The 19,322-nt window shown below is 45.4% G+C and overlaps 1 protein-coding gene across 4 annotated transcripts; it reads right to left on the bottom strand.

The window, feature by feature from the left end:
• Nucleotides 1-9,791: 9,791 nt before the first annotated feature.
• On the bottom strand, nt 9,792-18,246 carry LOC123120802 (F-box protein At1g78280). Of its 4 annotated transcripts, XR_006459572.1 has the most exons (17): nt 17,996-18,245; nt 16,447-16,554; nt 16,296-16,351; nt 16,081-16,223; nt 15,768-15,965; nt 15,493-15,692; nt 14,442-14,541; nt 13,779-14,363; nt 13,527-13,649; nt 13,069-13,149; nt 12,686-12,993; nt 12,382-12,594; nt 11,650-11,734; nt 11,405-11,573; nt 10,981-11,155; nt 10,512-10,807; nt 9,792-10,391 (listed from the first exon to the last, which is right to left on the bottom strand). XR_006459572.1 is itself a non-coding variant. In XM_044540794.1 (16 exons), the coding sequence occupies exons 1-16, from the start codon at nt 18,124-18,126 to the stop codon at nt 10,654-10,656; spliced, it is 2,829 nt and encodes a 942-aa protein (XP_044396729.1). In that variant the 5' UTR covers nt 18,127-18,245; the 3' UTR covers nt 10,482-10,653. The 4 variants fall into 4 exon arrangements, 2 of the variants coding, with proteins under 2 accessions (XP_044396729.1, XP_044396731.1); XM_044540794.1 differs by lacking the exon at nt 9,792-10,391 and having other exon boundaries at nt 10,482-10,807; XR_006459573.1 differs by lacking the exon at nt 9,792-10,391 and having other exon boundaries at nt 10,692-10,807; nt 11,405-11,524; nt 17,996-18,246.
• Nucleotides 18,247-19,322: the final 1,076 nt, after the last annotated feature.

Below are 19,322 nucleotides of genomic sequence, written 5' to 3'. Positions count from 1 at the left end.
GTGTGTGCGATATACGGCATACGCTTCATTGCGATAAACTGTTTGTGTTGAGCCAAGAGAACAGAAAAGTTTCACATAAACAAGATGTGTGTAATACGCGGCAAACATCCAATTACATAGGTGGCTAGTACACACATGACATTTTCACACACCAAAGTAAACTATTACATGCATAATTAACTAAGATAAACGATTATCTGATCATCATCTACTTCTTGTGCTAGCTCGATGTTCCTTCTATGCTAAGTTTCCATTAATTGATCGCGTTTTATGAACACGCCACTGTTTCCCGCCATTTTCTCACCTGTTTCCCGTCACCCAGCGATATTGCGCATAAACCTAGGTGGCGCGCGATGCACGGAGGCAACAAGCGCAGCCTATAGCACATCCATCTTTTCCAAGCATGCCAACCCACCAAAGCGCCGCCTCTGCCATCAACCTCGTCGACGAGGAAAACGAGAAGGCGCCACGGCTCATCGATGCCGAGGCATTCCCCGGCAACATGATGGACGACGTCGTGATGCGCGTCATCGCCAGGGTTGAGCAGACCCTTGACGCATGGCGCTTCAGTGCCGCGGATCAAGATAGGCATGTCAGCACCGAGAGGCTACAGCTCGCTGCACAACATGATCGATGGCGTGCCGCAGAGCAAGCTAGGCGTGTCCACGTTGATAGGCTGCGGCTCGCCGCACGGCGAGACCGTTGGAGCGCCGCAGAGCGAGAGGCGTGGCGTGCCGCACAGCAAGAGTGGATCCATCGGCGCTTGCCTACTATCGACGGGGCATCGCAGCTGGGCACACGTCCCGTCACTACCCCCATTCCTTGCCAGGAGTGGGCAGAGGCCCTCTGCGCCGTACTTGCACCAGAGGCCGGCCGCGCCGTACTCGCACCGGACGCCAGCCGGCCGTTCGCATGGGTCACGCCATTCGCCTTGTCTGTGGCCCGCTCGATGCCAATGCGCTGGTCGGTAGGCTCGACCGCCTCCTTGGCCCAGGTGTCCACCTGGGCGTAGTAGAGGAACATGGACGTCGCATCCTCGAGCTGGTGATCTCCGATGAAATAGCCAACTTGGAGCACGAGATCGCGCTCCAGATGTACCGCGAGCGTGTCGACCGCTTGAACGAACGCCTGCACGAGTTCAGGCAGAGCCAAGAGCTACCGTAGGCAAGGGCTGCTGGTCATGGTCTCATGGACGCGTTTCATTTTGTTGCGTCGTTTCGACATTGATCGCTATGTATTCATAGCAATCATAATATTGCTCTGTTTCAATATGTGTGCTCTATTTTTTGTTCTTATATGTTCTGTTTCAATGTGTGTGTATACGCTTTTCATTCTGTATATATGGATGATAACAGCTAGATACAAATTAGTATACAAAAGCAGATAGAAAATGGAATTCATTATTAATTGTTCATTAGTTCATCACAAAATATATATAATATCATCACATATACATGATGATACTTAACTACTAGGTACAATGCATAAAATTGAAAACAAACAATACTAAAAACTAATAATCCCTCCTTGGGGCAGTATTCCGGCAGCCCCTCGCCAGCAGCTCCCTGGTGCGCGGCATCTTCCCAGGGCGGAGGCAGTACTCCGCCTCCTCCGCCTCGCAGCACTTGTCGTACCGATCTGCCTCTTGCTGGCGGACGAGCGCGAACGATCTTGCCATTTTGTTGGGCGCCCACCGGAGCTCCTCGTTGGTGGCACGCTGGAGCTTATCGGCCTACCTCCACGCATCGATGAGGCGCCTAGCGCCTTTGACCTTCCTCGCGAAGTACCCGTCTTCGTACACCTCCTCCACACGACGACGCGCCCACCCCAAAGCTCCACCGCCTCCTTTTTCCAGGCGGCATCACGGGCTTCACAGGCCGCCTGGTACCTGGCTTCCTCCCCGCCATCTTCTTCTTGAACGCCACTTGCCTGACTTTCTCAGCCGGCGGCAGCGACTTCCACAAACAAAGATTGTACTGGCCCCAAAACCAATCCAAAGTTGGGGGGTCCGGCGCAACCTCGTCCGGCGGCGCGTAGGGGTCCTCCTCGTCGCTGCTCTTCGACTGAGCATCCTCGGGGGGTGGATACTCCTCGTCGGCGCGTGGGCAGGTCGGCGGCGCCATGGCAGAGATTTGAGAGAGAGAAAGAGAGAGAGAGAGAAAGAGAGAGAGAGAGAGAGAGAGAGAGAGAGAGAGAGAGAAAGAGAGAGAGAGAGAGAGAGAGAGAGAGGGCGAGCGAGGGGAGGATGTAGATGAGAATGCAGGCGGAACGATGTGAGCAAGGTAGTATTTATTGGCGGCCAGAATCTAGATCGACGGGAACAGTACACACGCCAGTCGCCGGAATTTACAAGTACTGTAGTTTGAATTACACACGATTCCCGCAACAAAATCCGTGTGTGAACTTAATTGCTGACGGTTTCCAATACAGAACTGTGTCTAATTAATAACCCCCGCCACTCACCTTCCAAACCTCGAGGCACGAAATAGAGTGCCAATCGTGTGGGGGGCGGTTGTCTTGCTAGATATTTACATTTTCTTTTTTGAACACCAGATATTTACATCGTTTGATGATTTTTTAACTCGCACACAAGTACACAAAAATATGGTTTTTCAAATCATTACGGTTAGCCGTTGCATGTAGATGTAGTTCAAATTTGAATTACGGACATTAAATGGCTAGAAAATCACTTAAATGTCTTTAAAAGGTCAACTAACCCCTAGAATTTTCCAAATTTTCACATGACAGTTATATTAGTGCATGTTAAATGTAGAAAAAAATTAGAAGGCCATAAGAGGAAGCTATCTCATGTTCGTCATCAAATATACATTGTTCCCTCGCGGAACCATGAGCCTTCCAGTGAGTTGCTCCGGTTTGTGAGGGGTGTGTGTCCAAACTTTCATCAAACAGACCAATTTTTTTACCATATCATCTTGGTGGCATGACATTACATCAAGCAAGGTTTTATGTTTTTGTGATCATTTAAAAAAAATTGGAATTAAAATACCATGGCACTCCATGCATGTGTCCATGCCGTGACACCAATATGTTTGAAAATTCCTTCTAATTTACTGCACATGGAATTAACTCGCACACAAGTAAACAAATATGATTTTTCAAACCGTTATGGTTAGTTGTTGCATGTACATGTAGTTCAAATTTGAATTACGGTTATTAAATGGCTAGAAAACCACTTAAATGTTTTTAAAAGGTCAAATGACCCCTGAAATTTTCTGAATTTTCACATGACAGTTTTATTAGTGCATGTTAAATATAGAAAAAAAATTGAAGGCCGTAAGGGGAAGCTATCTCCCATTTATCATCAAACATGCATTATTCCCTCTCGGAACCATGAACCTTCTAGTGAGTTGCTTCGGTTTGTGAGGGGTGTGTGTCCAAAATTTCGTCAAACATGCTAATATTTTAATTACATCATCTTGGTGGCATGACGTTACATCAAGCGAGCTTTCATGTGTTTCTGATATTTTTTTAATTTTTTGGAATTTAAACGCCATGGCACTCCATGCTTGATTGTGTCATAGCCGTTAGACCAATATGTTTGAAATTCAATTCCAATTTACTGCATATGGAATTAAATCGCACACAAGTACATAAAATATGATTTTTCAAACCGTTATGGTTAGCTGTTGCATGTACATGTAGTTCAAATTTGAATTACGGTCATTAAATGGCTAGAAAATCACTTAAATGTCTTAAAAGGTGAAATGACCCCTGAAATTTTCCAAAATTTGACATGACAGTTGTATTAGTACTACAAATTTTCTCGTACATTTAAAACACCATCCGTTGCCACTTTACTCCAAATTCTTCTTTCACATCTAATAAAAAATATCAACAACATCACACATAGTTTTTTTGTAGGAACCGTTTGCGATGAAAATTCCTGGATCTATTTAAGTCTTCCTCCCTAAGCTTCGCCGGCTCGTCTGCTCCAATGCCGGCAACGCTCGACATGAATCACGATCCCCATTCCCGCAATCCCTTCTTGCAAAGATAACGCCGTGGAAACGCTTCATGAAGGCCCGTACGATGGTCGCGTCCTCCCTGAACGCCGCCGCCTGCGCCGAGAGCATGGCCGCCTACGCCGAGAGTGCCGCCGCATCCGCATTGAGCGTGGCGGCGTCCGTCGATAGGGCATCTACGGCAGGCGACAGGGCAGCTGCAGCAGCCGAGATGGCTGCAGCTGCTGCTGTGATGGCGGCTTCAAACGCTGAGAGCGCTCGGGCTGCCGTCCGTGCTGCCGATGTCACCCTGGCCTGGGTCGAGGCCATCCATGCCAAGATCGAGGACGCACACGCCAAGATATTGCAGGCCACCTCGGAATCCAGCATACAACCCACGTTCGAAAAGGCGGCGGTGGCCATGGAGCACCTGCTTCCTCATGAGATCGCCGAGCGGGAGCTGGAGATGCAGGAGGCGGCGGAGATCTAGGAGCGCTGGGAGGAGGAGTTGCGCGTGGCCGAGGTCGAGGTAGAGAAGAGTTTGTCCGTCAAGGAATCGGTGGTGGAGTACCAACGCAAGCTCTGGCGCAGCCACCACTACGAGTACTACAACCTTGAGGGCGACGCCGAGGACGAGGATGCGGTCCACTTCAGCAGGGGGGACGCGGAGTCCACCAACGGTGGCATGTCGCCAGGACAAGTCATCGACGTCTCATCTCACACCGGCGATGCATAGGCCGGCGCGGCGGCGGATTTGTTAAAATTAGGCGTACTTAGGCTTTGTTTTTAATGCTAGTATTTTGTTAGAGCAATGTTTAGGTCATCTGGCTCTGTTTAATTACTAAAATTGCTCAATTCAGTAAGTGTGGTCTGTGTGTTGTATGCTCTTTTGTATGCCCAAATTAGCAAGCGATGTTAAATTATGCAATGATGTACCCGGGGAAATTTCCACCAAAATTTGAATTATCAAACTCATCCCATGCGCGTAAAGCAGAAGAATTGTTTGTGATGCACACAATCGTTCAAAGTGAATGGTGTCCGGCGGCACCACGCGTAAAGTTTCCCTCCACATTTCAGATTTTTACCGCCGAAATATCTACCCCCGCCCCCACCCCCTTTTCTCCCTGACCACAAGTCACATTTCCCTTGTTTCCTCCTTCCTTCCTTCCTTCCTAAGCTATAGCCGCTTCCTCGCTTGCTTCCTCGCTCTCGCCGTCTCGCATCCTACCGCGGGGGTCGCCATGATCTTCTTCAATACCTCTCCAGCGGTTCTTCCTCCTCCTCCGACTCCTTCACCACCCGGGCATGCCTCTCTTCTCTCTCTCGGGCTATGACTTGGAATGAAGGATTTTAACTCGACGGTCGATTTGAGTCATTTCTTCTTCTTGTAGCTCCCTAGGACCATCAGTTGCAACGAATGGAGCGGGGTGGCTGAAGATCTGTCTACTTGTTGTCACCATCAATCTCCATGCGTGAAGCTAGTTGCGTTTGAATCTGTGGATAGTGGGAGGAAGTTTCTGGCATGTGCAGAGAAGGTTAGACCCTCTTTCGTTGTTACAAATCATTTGTTAGATGTGATTCAGACGCTGTCACAGTCCCAACCCATTCATACCACACTTTCAACCAAACGCATCCTAAGACAGTGTCACAGTTTGTACCTCGTATCTAAAAATGTTGCCATCTCATCAGCGGTGCCATTAGAAAATTATTTGGCACCGCTTCAGCAGTTTGTGCAGCCAACTTTGGTCCACACATCCGAGCAGCCCAGCAGTGAAATACTAAATCTTTATGGCACGAAGGAACTGGGCATCGGGGCAACTAGGTGCTCCGGAGTCCGGGTCCTTGATTTTTTTCCGCTGCATCGGCTCGCCAGTGCAGGGCACCGGTGCGAGATGTAGCAACAGTTGTCTTTACACCGGTTTTGGCATACATAGTGAACGACCTTAGTGCTATTAGTTCTATGTTACTAAATTTGTGCATGTACACATCTATTAGTATCAATTTGCTTCATCCAAACACTGTCGCTATGTTGTTGCAGTTATATTTACCTTCCTCATAAAATGTTCAATTTGTTATTTATAGTACATGAGTAAGAACTTGTAGCGTTGTTGTAGTTAATTATAGCTTCTGATGTTTCAGAATTTGGTTGTTGTCTCAGTAGCAATTAATTCATTTGCACATTGATCTTTTTGAGAAGATATGTCATAATTAACCTGTTTCTTCAGTTTTTCAAAATAAGTATCGGTGATTTTATATGTTGCTATAAACCCATTTCCCCTACAATTATTACTGATCTAGTTTTAAATATTATAGGATGAACGGAAGTGTTCTTACTTGGAGTGGGTTGATCAAGAGTGGCCACAGTCTTTGAAGATGTGCCTAGCAAAGCTCTGGAGCATGTATGAGGAAGAGAACAGAGGTAGGCTTAGAGAAAGTGTTGTCAACGCTGAAGAATATTTGAAGATGCAGGATAAAAAGAGGAAGGTGGCGAATGAGCTCAGATTTTTAAAATCAGACTTTGCTAAGATGGTGTTGGCAAAGGACGAGGCACTTTCCCAGTTGGCCAGTGCAAAACAGGTTTTTACTGAACTGAAAGCAGAGGTGGATAAGACAAGCCTGGATGATCTCGATTAGGGAAATGAATATATTGTTCTTATGAAGCTGAACTAGCTAAGATGGTGTTGGCAAAGGAGGAGGCACTTTCCCAGTTGGCCAGTGCAAAATAGGTTCTTACTGAACTGAAAGCAGAGGTGGATAAGACAAGCCTGGATGATCTCGATTAGGGAAATGAATATATTGTTCTTATGAAGCTGAACTAGCTATATGATGTACTGTGCTATTTTCAGGTAGCTATCGTACTGTGATGTTAAAATATATTTGTGTGCCTGATATGAAATCGGCAAATAGCTGTTCGATATAAAATGTGAATTTGCGTAATACTGGAATTATTAATTGTAAACTAATAAACCTGCCAAATTGGTCATGGAACTTCGCAAACGGTTCTAGCAGTAAAAGCGCTTGTGATGGATAGCCCAATGCCACACAGTTTTCTTCATCAAATCGTGTGTGATGTAGTTGAATAAAAACAAACGGTTAACCAAGGTAGAGCGTGTGTGATAGTTACACCTATCATACACGAGGCTATACATAAAACTGTGTGGGATGTACATACAAACAGAAACGTTTTCCCTGGATTGACTGTGTGGGACGTACATACAAACGGAAACATTTTTTCTGGATTGACTGTGTCGGATGTACATAAGAACGGAAACGTATTCCTTGGATTGACTGTGTGGAATGTACATAACAAACGGAAACATTTGTTTGGAACTAACTGTGTGGGATGTACATACGAGCGGAAACGATTGGGTTTCGATGCCTCGCCTGATCGCACACGAGCTCATTTTGCCCCAGCCTGTGTGCTAGGAGGGCCTATCCTCGACGGTTTCTGGGTCGTGTGGGAAGGACCCCCCTATCGCCCACACTCACTTGGCGACGGTTCCAAAATGCCATCGCGGAAAGGGGTTAAAAACCGTGTGTATAGCACCTCGCTGTACCAGTGGATGTCCCAAGCGAGCATGCCATAGGTCGACACCGCTGGCGAGGGCAACTGGAGTGGTGGAGGTGGCAGCGGAGGAGTGTACCGGGTAGAGCTCGTCGGGACTATCACATCGGTGAGGAACCATCCGTGTACGGGCGTCCTTCACAGAAAAACTAACATCATCAAATTCGACAATAATAGGATTCTCACGAGCAAGACGACGAACAAAAACAAGGTTCTGACTAAGTCAGGTGAAACAAGAACATTAGACATAGTAATTGGCATGGATGTAGAAGGAAAATTAGTACGACTGACATGGATGATGGGTAAAGAGGAACTGTTACCAACGATGATGCGAGTAGGAGTGTGAACGGGAGTGGAGGAAGTTAGGTTACCGGGATGAGATGTCATATGGGCGGTGGCGCCAGAGTCCATGTACCAATCTGCGCCACCACCGTAGTTGCTCGGTGACGGGGCCGAATGCAAGGCAGCTAGAAGAGCGGGGTCCCATGGCGGGGGGACCTGCGGCGTTGGGAAGCCACCATAGGGCTGAGCCGGGGCAGGCAGGCCATAGCCACCTGCCATCGGCGGGGCGGGCACGGCTGCGTAGCCGCCACCGGCCAGCTGCTGTGGGGCGGCGAAGTAGGCCTGATGGCCCGCCGGTCGTGGGCGGAGGAGACCCGGCGCCGGGGCCCTTGGGATGGGCATGTGGTACACATGGACCACGCCCGTCCAAGGGTTTTGGTCGACTATCCAGGGCGGGGTGGGCTGCGGGTTGGCGCGGCGCCCCCCGGAGCCCTGTTGAGGCTGCTACTGGTGACGGCAGCCCCCGCCGCGCTGGTTATGACGACCACCGCCATTATGCTGCTGAGGCGCGGGTGGCGCGGGGGGGCAGCGGGAAATACCCGGCGACGAGGGGGTTCGTGGCTGATGTGATGGTGGCGTCGGCGGTGCGGGTCCGCCATGAGAGGTACCCGCGGCGAGGGCAGTGTGCTGCACCTATTGCTTCACCTTTTTCGTCCGCCGTTCCTCCAGCTTCAAGTATGCGACGACGATCTGAAAGGTGGGATCAGGCAACAAAGTGAGATTAGAAGTGGCGTTGCCGAAGTTTTCATTAAGACCGGCGGTGAGAGTGCTAAGCATGAGCTCGTCGGAAACTTCTGCACCAATGTCGCGAAGTTCGTCGGCGAGCATCTTGAGCCGCATGCAGTAGTCATCAATGGTGGAGTCATCTTGATGGCACCCGAAGAACTCTTGCTGCAAGAAGACAAGGTGCTGAAGTTTGTTGTCGGTGAAGAGCGCGTCGATCTTGTTCCACACGGCGCAAGCATCGTCGTCCTAGCGACAACCGTGTGGAAGACGTCCTTCAAGACGGTTTGATAGAACCATCGGATGAGCGTGGCCTCGATGGCAGACCACTCCAGGTCGGCCTTCATGACTGCGGCGTCGACGGAGCCGTTGATGTGCTCGGTGAGGTAGTACTCGCGGAAGACAAGAGGCTGGAGTAGGTCTTCCACGCATAGTACGAGGAGCTGGAGTGGTCGAGGCGGACGGGTACACGGGCCTCGATGTTGAGATCGCGGATGGCAACGGCGGAGGGTTCGGGTCCGCGAACGGGTTGGAGCCGTTGGAGAAGGTGGATCCCGGGGAGTCCATGACGGCGGCGACGGCTAGGGAGTTGGCGGCGACGGTTTGGGTGGGCGGCGGCGGCGTCTAGGCGGCTGCGACGGCTAGGGTGAGTAGCGGCGGCGGCTCGGGTAGATGGCAGCGGCGGATGGAGGGGTGTTGCGGCTAGGGTTAGATGAGAAAGCAGCTAGGGTTTAGGGTAGGAGAAGGAGAGGGCAGCGGCAGAGAAGGGAGGTGCGGCTGCGGGTGGGCAGGGTGGTGCAGTGGCGGTAGGTGCGGCGGTGGCGCTGGTGGAGGGGTAGCGGCGGCAGGGTGCGGCGCAGCAAGAGATGGGCGGAAGCGATTAGGATCACGTGCTAAACTGATACGATGTTAGATAGGAATTAGGGATTGCATGCATCGACAATGATTGATTGTATGCATGAGCACATATATGGGTAAGGGGGGCCGGCCTCTACTTGTCTCTTAAGAAGTACAAATATACAGGAAAGAGAGGAGGCGCGGCAGTACAAAATACACAAGCCTTAGTACTATACATGTGCACAGACAACGTATGCTCAACAAGATGGATGGAGTATGTTTCTCTCTGCCATGGCACATATACATACAACATAGTAATAGCTCGTATTTGTTTTCACCAGAAGATAAAGAGCCAATGGCGGTGAGGATGGTTCAACAAATAATAAACATGTTTCCATGTGACTCTTGGGAGATAAAAAGTTCATGGAAACAAGTTATGCCGTGTGTTGGGTGCGTACAAAAAATGTGGCATTCGTTACAAATACCCAACGTGTCACACTACTATGCGGTACAACTGCACGCTTCATGATCCATTTAACGGCAAAACTGCTCTCTCCCAAAAGAAAAGAAAATGAAAGAAGAAAAAAGCGGAAAGTCTTTTCTGAGCCCAAGCTCAAATGAGATCGGGTGAACAGTAAAATTTAAAAAATATTTTTAAATTGTTCAAACAATTCTGAATTTTTTTTGTGCTAAACTTTGACAAATATTCTAACTGCTTGCAAAATTTCATCTTCAGATCATATTCGTACAAGGCGTAGCAAAAAAAACAAAATCAATGCTCCAAAATGCTTTGAAAGTAGCATTTTCAAAGCATCGATTTTGTTTTTTTTTTGTCACGCCTTCCACGAATGTGATCTGAAGATGAAATTTTACAAGCAGTTAGAACATTTGTCAAAGTTTACCACAAAAAAAAATCAGAATTTTTTGAACATTTTTAAAATGTTTCTCGATTTTACTGTTCACCCAAGCTCATTTGAGCTCGGGTGTAGATACTCCGCGTAAAAGCGGAAAGTCTTTTCTGAGTCCGAGCTCAAATGAGCTCGGGTGAACAGTAAAATCAAAAAATATTTTTAAATTGTTCAAACTGCTACACACAAGAGTAAACAATTTTTTTTGCCCCTTATAGTTTCTTTGCTCTTAAACAAACGAAGCCGGGCTATATGTCGAAGGGAGTAACGGAGCAGTACGCATTATTTCTTCTGAGCGCTAGTCGTGACGAGTCTGCTAGCTAGAGAGTGTAGGCGACGATTGCTGGTATCGGTTGAGGCCATCCCAAACCAAGTGCTCGACCTCCTCCCACGACGTTGCAGCTCGCAGGTCCTTCCACAGCCCAAATATAGCCGCCAGCACGTTGTCCTCGTGCAGCATGCAGTAGCACCTGCAATGTAAGAGCACCACGCATCAGAGCCAAACATGCTTCTCCCTCCCTTGGGAGACTGATCGACCGACAAACCAACAAGGATCACTGATCATTCCGAGATAGAGCGCAGGGAAGGATAAAACATGGATAATGTGGGCTGCTCTGATTTATTTATGTATGTATGCACTTACATCGCGCGATATGATGCAGTGCTGAACTTCGAATTTCCCACTGACTTGTAGATATCATTGTTTGATTTCCCTCTCAGGAAAGGAAGCTGGTAGCTTCTTAGGTACTCCCTGAGAAGATCAATATCGCCACGAAAAACATCCAGGTGCAGTGGAATCAAGTCGCATAGAGGATCCCCTGTTACGACAAACAGTTTTTGGTCTCAATCAAATTAAGATCAAATAAATATAAACTTTGTTTTTACAATCTAACAGAAGTTTTCACAGTGCAGACTGGTAGATATGAGCAGCTCAATTTAAGCATTTTTACAGATATATAGTTATCCCATCTTCGGTTTCAGATGCCAGTATTACGCAAACTATTTCGTTAAATGTTCAAATGAAGCAATGTCAGATTACCAGGGAACAAAGTGAACTGGCTGCTTACCGATGGACAGATCACTGAAGTCAATTATATTAACTGCATCCAGTTTCTCCAGATCTCTGTCACCAGTGCTTTTGGCATCAGTGAGGGACCTCTGAGTAAGAATGTTATCGTCCATAATATCTGAATGTATCCAACAAGGGAATGTGTACACTGAGTCACCATCGTCATCCTGATTGTCCAATCATACTATTAAACACAAAGTTCGACCCCAGATGCATATGAAGAAGACGAAATTGAAAAAGTACCTTAACAAACTTGATTAGAGAGCTCATATCAGCAGGGAGATATTCTTCAGCCTTCTCAATTAAAACTGTTGGGACAGTACCCCCCCTTCACAGATATGTAAACAATGTTGAGGTATAAGGCAGCGTATGGAATTCTATATCAATACTCCCTCCGGCCGAAAATACTTGTCAACAAAATGGATAAAAAGAGATATATCTAGAACTAAAATACGTCTAGATACATCCCCTTTTATCCATTTTGATGACAAGTATTTCCGGACGGAGGGAGTATAATATTATGGATTTATGGTAGGCTTGTAGCATTTTGGCTAAAACAACTCAATACCAAATCAATGCAGTTGAAATGTTATGGATTTATGGTCATTGCTACTTATATTTTGCTAATGTTGAAATGTTAAAATAATTTCGTCAAAAAATCATTTAAAAGAAATTCTGTCAAAAAAAGAAATGTTAAAACAATAAATAATGTAATGGTTATTTATTGGATGCCTGCCTCTACAATTTTTTGTAACCCAATACAGTTTAGTAGAGGATTTTAAGTTGCAAGTGAACCATTCTATAATTTGACAATATCTTCTTAATCACTTCACATCGACTGTGGTCTGTGGACACAAAATTGACTTGCAGATCCACAGTTATTGGATAAAATAAAACTGAGCAACAAAATGTCCTGTTTTAGTAAAACTCATAAAAACTAGCCAAACAAACCTGCTTTAGAAGTTTTTCACTTACCAGTTAGCTAGGTGCTTCTTTATATTATTCTTTCTTCCGTTTAGAGTAGAAATTACTTGTTTCCATTCAGGTGGATCACTGTCTCTCACATTATTGTCTTCAGGTTTGGGTAATGGTTCCCCATGTGGAAGGGGTAATAAATGGATATTTCGCATTTGAACTCCCAAGGATGATGCCAGATTCAAAAGGTCAGCCTTGGACAATGTATCACGGCTAAGAAAAATGAAAAGCACAGTAAGCACGTATTTACATAATTAATTAAGTAATTACTCCCATTTTCACTTGACAAATGAATACAACTTACACACGAGCAAAGATATCCCCTTTGCATTTTCTGGTAACCATGTAAGGCCAAATAGGTTTGTTTGAACATTCAGTGGAACTATCCATTCCAAACTGTTGTTTGCTCCATAATCCAAGAGGAAAACAGCTGTTTGCATAAGAAAGCTCCAGAGGATAGTATTTAGCCAAAACATCTGGCATTCCTTTTCCATCCCATGGGACTGTTCTGTAGACGCCATCTTCGTACACAAGAAATCCACTTGCAATGATCTCAGGAATGTGGTTGATCAAAGGCGAGCCAACTTTTCGCAGAAGATCATAGAACTCAAGCTGCATCAGGAAAGTGATCAATATCGTGAGTGTTGCATTCGATTTTATTAAGTTGCAGAACCAATGCAACATTACCTCTGTGCCTAAACCATGAGCAGAATAACCCAGGCCTCCTTCAGCATAGATTTTAATCACATTGTCGGAAACAATGAAGACCTGAAAAATTGTGGTACAGGTTATATTCACATACCATGCAACAATGAGTGTATATGCAGCGTAATATGACACTAACTGGCACCAAAGGAGTATCTTAGAATCTCAGATATGTTTAATGTCTTGGTATCGGTGCATAGCAGTGAGCAAGTATGTATATCTATAAATCTTCTAAAGCCGGAACCAACCTTGCAAGGCTGAAACCACAGATGCAGTAACAAGTAAACCAGGATATTCTACACGAATCAATTTCTGTAGATAACCCTAACACGTCGAGTAAGTATTTCGAACCAACACGAATTACATGATACTAACACGCCAGAATTTTTTGTCGACAGTTCTAAATCTGAGACAGCAAGTAAAAGTAATTGTATACTTACTGGGTTGCTACCTGTGCCAACAGGAAGCTTCTCATCCTCTGACGGTGGTGGTAAACTATGACATGCACTTACTTCCTCTAAGCATGCATACCATTTGTCCACACTTATTGCTAGGCATGCACCCTACAGAAATAGACATATATATTGGCACAAGGAACAGAACATTATCAAGAAACAGATATATAAACCACATGGTATTTCATATAAAAATTGACAAAGTAAAATTTATGTAAATGATGGAACAAAGATCACCTTCCATATTAGTCCTCTCAGTTCAGGCTTAAGAACCCATAGCCTTCGCAGCCATTCTCTTGCTTCTCTCTGGCCAATTGGATTAGTAGGACTCCAGACAGAAGTATAGTGATCTTTTTCTTTCTCAAGAAATTGGGATAAGAAACCTATATCATACGAGAAAACTTGGTTCTCCAAACTTTCATGGACGTCTGAGAACTCAAACGAAGCACACTGATTTGCACTGTTTGAAGCTCTTACGGACCCTGAACCTTTCAGTCTTTTTTCTGCACGAGTCATGTCATTGTGGTTCCATGCACTCATTGTTCCAGGTGGATGATTTTCAATATCTCTAACAGATTTTCCCGGAACAGCAAGTAAGCCAGCACGACAAACTCCTTTGTGACAGTGACCAGGTGCCATGTCTAGACATACATGCTCAAAATTTGATTGATTGACAAAGTTTTGTGTAACTGCAACAGTAGTCTCAAGGTTTAGAACACAATGCCACCATCCACTAGGAACAAATATAGTCTCTCCTGGTAATTGTGTGCATTCCAGTGGTTTCTCGTGTTCAGCAAGATGAGGATAGATATCAAGCCACCACTGCAAACGATCAAAATAATGTGAAATGATATGGGGGTAAAGTTTGGAGAAAAGCAAAAACAGTAATAAGTTAGTTACCTGCAAAGACGTTGGAGTTTCAATGTCAACATCACCATCCTCATCACTTACATGTACCGTGACACCACCAGGCACTCTTCCTGGAGGGTACAGTGCCCATCTATGAAAAAAGGTGGATATCATTAATGGAAACACAAATTGCCTCTTCCAATTTTCAGCATTGTACAACATGGGACAATCAGCTTTAACAGGTAAAGAGGAATACAAATTTAGGTTGTATAGCATATCCTCGCACCGTTCACAGTATAGGGTTACGATTTTTAAGTTCCAATTAAAATACAAAGCATGCACTCAAGTTGAATCACATCTTTCTACTGCCCACAGCTATCTTCTGTCTCTGTTCAACATATATGAATATGCGTAAGATTCTCGCATGATTCTCTCTCACTCCCAAGACATTAACTATGGACATCCTGACTAAATTTGTCTATCGTTAATTCAACACGCCCAATTGGCTGATTATTTCTGAACAACTGTTTTTTCACATCAGATTACAAAATAAGCAACACACAGAACAGCGACCACAAATTGCATCAAAATAGAAGCACTGCAATGACCTTAAAGAGCCAATAGGCAAGAAATTTTGCAAAAGATCTATGAACGTTTATTTAAGGACCCTGATAAGTGCCACATGTCAGGTATGAGCACATGGCAACTCCGAACTTTTTTATGGGAAGTTTAGTGACGCGAGGATGGCAACTTTAGTTGCCAAGCATGGCAACTTTCATGCTTCAGTTTATTTTCGACAGAAGCTTGCCGTGTGTCACTGGAATTTGCCATCCTTGTGTGACTGGAATTGCCATGGAAAACATCAGGGCCAGATGCCACGCACCTGACATGTGACACTTATCATTTGGGTTATTTAACTGCTACTAGTAGCTTTCAAATTTGCAATTACTCCCTCCGTAAAGAAATGTAAGAGCGTTTAGATAACTACTTTAGTGATCTGAACACTCTTATATCTGTTTACAGAGGAAGTACATGGTGAATACCACAGCTTGAGTACACTATCGAGTAAATACGCACGCATATATATAACACATGATCCAACCTTTTTCGGCCACAAAGAAGAGTATTCCACGCACTGGTTAATCCTGGATCAACATGCCAAGAGGCACCTGATCTTTCTGGTCCAATAATAAGCCATCTGAAAGCAGGTCTTTGTTCATAATCCAAGACACCAAAAAGATCTTCTTGAAATAAATGAGGGACTCTGTAATCTTCCAATAGTGCTGGTGTTGTTTCTCCAAACTGTAACAATTTTCTGAACTAAGTTTTTTTTTCTTTTCATAACTTTAGTAGTAAATGAAATGAAGTGATGATTACCTTATCATCAAATATATAAAGAGGATCTTCGTCATGCTGGAGTTCCATGTAAGAAACATAGTCTTTCAGTTTCATTATTATCTTCTTAGGGCTTCTCTGTGATATCCTAAATGTAACTTCACCATAATCATGCACCAGCTGCTGAATTGTCCATTTAGTCCTTGCTGGCCAGGTTTCAGCCAGCTTACCAAGCAAAACCTAGTTGTGCAATACCATCAGTATGATTTCAGAAAAACATCATTGCAAAACAATAATGTAGAAAATCCAGATGTTGTAAATCTGAATTAAAAGCAAAAGATAATTCAATTCTTACTGGGCCTTTTCCATCATACTGAGAATGGAAATGATCCAAAGAAAGGTCATCCTTTCTTTCCACATGTCCATTGTCAAAGGAATAACTACTCAAAGTAGTAAAACATCTATACCATCTCCTGTATAAGAACAAGGAATTGAATCCTGCATGAAAATAAGTATGAATAGGGAGATAAACAAGGCAAATAGAACAAACATAAAGTAGATGTACCATACCATCAAAATGACGAGCCTTCTGCTCAAGCTCACTATTTCCGGAGCAAAGACTAAGCCTGAAAACGAAGCAATCAGTGTCTAACCTTTTCAGTCAGTTTAGGATTACTTTTGAATACAGAATGTAACACGACAAGATAGAATGGTCATATACCTAGACAATGTTGTTTTCTTCCAAGAACCTTTGTACTCAAGATGACCACCAACAGAAAGATATTTACTCATCCAGAGAGGTTCCTCGTTGCAAAGTATGTACATGACACTGCAAAGTGCAAAATGATTTAAGGTACCGCTTCATCCTACCACCGTTTTAAGGTAGAAACACAAACATGACAGATGTTCTTAGCTCATGATCTCTAGATAATGACAATGTCATAAATCAGGAGCTACTCCCTCTGGTCCTCTAAAACCTGCCGTTTAGGACACAAACATGGTCTTCAAAATACAATTTGGACCACTAGTTTCTTTAAAATCATCCATAAAATCTAAAAGAATTGTATATTATGGAAATACTTCTCGAGACAAATTCACTGATTTTCAGGTATCTAATATAAATGTTCGTAAAGATAAAACTGGTAGTCAAAATTTCAAAAAATTGGCTCTACCTTTGTCTAAAACGACAGCTTTTACAGGACTGGAGGAGTATGCTTTTATACCTGTCCAGCCCAAATAGATGATTTTTTTATTCCGGTGCACACAGAACATGAAAGAAACTAGTGCTTCACGATTTTTGTCTATTTAGCTGTATAATTATTATGTTTTTACTTCTACTACTACTACTACTACTAGTAGTAGTAGTAGTAGTCTAGTACGACTACTAATACCAATAAGCATTTCGTGGATTGTTGCATAAGAAAAAAAAACATTGAGAAACAAAACAACTCGCTAACATCTATTTCGGACCGGAGACAATACTCTGATAGTAACTTCAATTTCCATGTCTTCTAATTCTCTGGAACAAACTGAATGTTATATTATACTTAAAGAGTTATAATACCAAACACACGAAAGGATCGGCCCTACATATGCAGGCCTGGCTTAGTTACATATACGCCATGGAGCAGTCTAATTCTAGAGGACAAACATGAAGAACGGATCAAATATGTCTTCGGTCTTGGCAGAGAGGCAACTCTCTTCGTCTTAAATCTTAATTCATAGATTAAGGAAATATTTTTCTTGACTTTATAAAAGAAACATATTAGTAAAGAGAGTCCGACATACAGAAATGAGCACGGGCGGTTTTGAGTTTTGACCATTGAGCTGATCCAAATGTTCCACATGTAAGTTTCACTTAAATCCTCAGGAAACATATCGCTGGGTCTCATTTACGTACATTAAAACCTTCTGTCACTTTAAAGAAAAATCTGGCCGCCAAATTTACTTCCCCATGGATGATCTTTTCTGTAGCGGTAGCTCATAGGAACATATATGACACAGCAAACCTCCGTTTTGTCCCAGTAGCTCATACCATCATACCGCCGCCGTATGTGTCATTTGGCCCATAATAACGCTCCCAAGCGACCATAACCAAACAAAATTCAGAATCACGCATGGCTGGCTAGTCCACTTGGGTTGAGTGGTCACCGTTAAAATCAAAGGGCAAACCTCAGAATCCACATTCTTAGCTAACACATGGAGGTAACTGCAAAGCAGAGGAGAAAGGAACAGACGGGCGAGAGAGAGAGAGAGAGAGACGCGGCGACCTGCTGACGCATGCGAGGCGGCCGATGTCGGTGGGCTGGAGGAGGTCGACGATGGCGCAGAGCAGCTCGTCGGGGAGCACCGCCAGGCTCCCCAGCGCCGCGTCCCTCCGGTCGTTCCCCGCCGATTCCATCGCCGGCGACCGGGCCGGATCGGTGGGCTTGCTGGGTTTGGGTGCGTGCGGGGAGGGAAGGAAATAGCGCGTTGGGGAGTTGAGCCGGGATGGACACGGACCGCGTGACCACGCGGTGGGCCGGAGGAATTTATTTATAGTGGCTAGCTTTTTGAAAAGCGTGGACGCGTATTGGATTCGTTGATGCGGCCTGTCGACTCCATCGTTTGGGCACGGAGGGGGGCACGCAACTGTTCAGACTTGTATTGTCTCAAAAAAAAAAAACTGTTCAGACTTGTTTTACTCAAAAAAAAAAAAACTGTTCAGACTTGTACCCCTCAAAAAAATATTCTTCAGGCTTGCCCGACATCTTGATCTTAGGTGAATGCGGTTCGAACGAGTGAAAGGCATTATGTCAAAGCTTAAAGGTTCCAGACAATAGTTGTTCGGGGTACTCGGCCTTCATGCCCGAGATAATATCGTTGAATTTTAACTTTAGTTGGCTCGATGCAAGACTCGTCGAAGTGCATCTTTTTTAACGTCTCGGCATAGATGAGGTTCAACCTGTTGCCATCATCCATCAGGACCTCAATGAGGTGGAAACCGTCAACTATCGAGTCCAGGATGAGCGCGGTTGTTCCAGCGTGGCGGACGTTGATCGGATGGTCACATTGATCAAAGTTGATCGGGATTTCTGGCCAGGGATTGTATTTTGGTTCCGTGGGCTTCACATCATATACCTCATGGAGGGCACACTTCTGATCCTTCTTGGAGGTGTGAGATGCATATATCATATTCACGTCCTTTAGAGCATCTCCAACAGCCGGGCTAAACAAGCGCCGCGCCGTAAATTTGGCCATTCTAGCGCGCGCAACCGGTAGAGTGGCTCCCGCGCGCGCGGCATATGGAGTTGGGCGCGCGGTCCGAATCGCCAACACGCGCTGTGTATTTGGGACGCCCGCTTCCGCGCGCGGCACACACGAGCGCTCGCGCCGCACTCTCTCCTCCGCGCCACCTTCGCCCCACGCGCGCCGGCGCCGGCGAACTGGACCCGATGGACGCACGCGCCGGCACCCGCTCACCCCATCCTACAGCCGCGACCCCTCCACCGCCGCCATCGCCGCCGCAAACCCTAGCGCGGGGAACGTTGGCCTCGCCTCCGCCGGAGCTCCTCCGAGCATCGGCCTCGCGCGTGGCCTCTTCATGCCGCCGCGGAT

The sequence above is a fragment of the Triticum aestivum genome, chromosome 5D (assembly GCF_018294505.1).
Source record: "Triticum aestivum cultivar Chinese Spring chromosome 5D, IWGSC CS RefSeq v2.1, whole genome shotgun sequence".
NCBI classification, from domain to species: domain Eukaryota; kingdom Viridiplantae; phylum Streptophyta; class Magnoliopsida; order Poales; family Poaceae; genus Triticum; species Triticum aestivum.
Note: the sequence above shows the minus strand (reverse complement) of the source record. Positions and strands in the feature narration are given on the sequence as shown.

What these genes read in the sequence shown, in the direction of transcription:
- LOC123120802 (XM_044540794.1), bottom strand. Translation starts at nt 18,126, where the DNA reads ATGGAATCGGCGGGGAACGACCGGAGGGACGCGGCGCTGGGGAGCCTG. An exon ending in AAGAAAACAACATTGTCTAG is followed by an intron (nt 16,352 to 16,446) that starts GTATATGACCAT and finishes CTTCGTTTTCAG; the next exon opens with GCTTAGTCTTTGCTCCGGAA. An exon ending in GGGGATATCTTTGCTCGTGT is followed by an intron (nt 12,595 to 12,685) that starts GTAAGTTGTATT and finishes CATTTTTCTTAG; the next exon opens with CCGTGATACATTGTCCAAGG.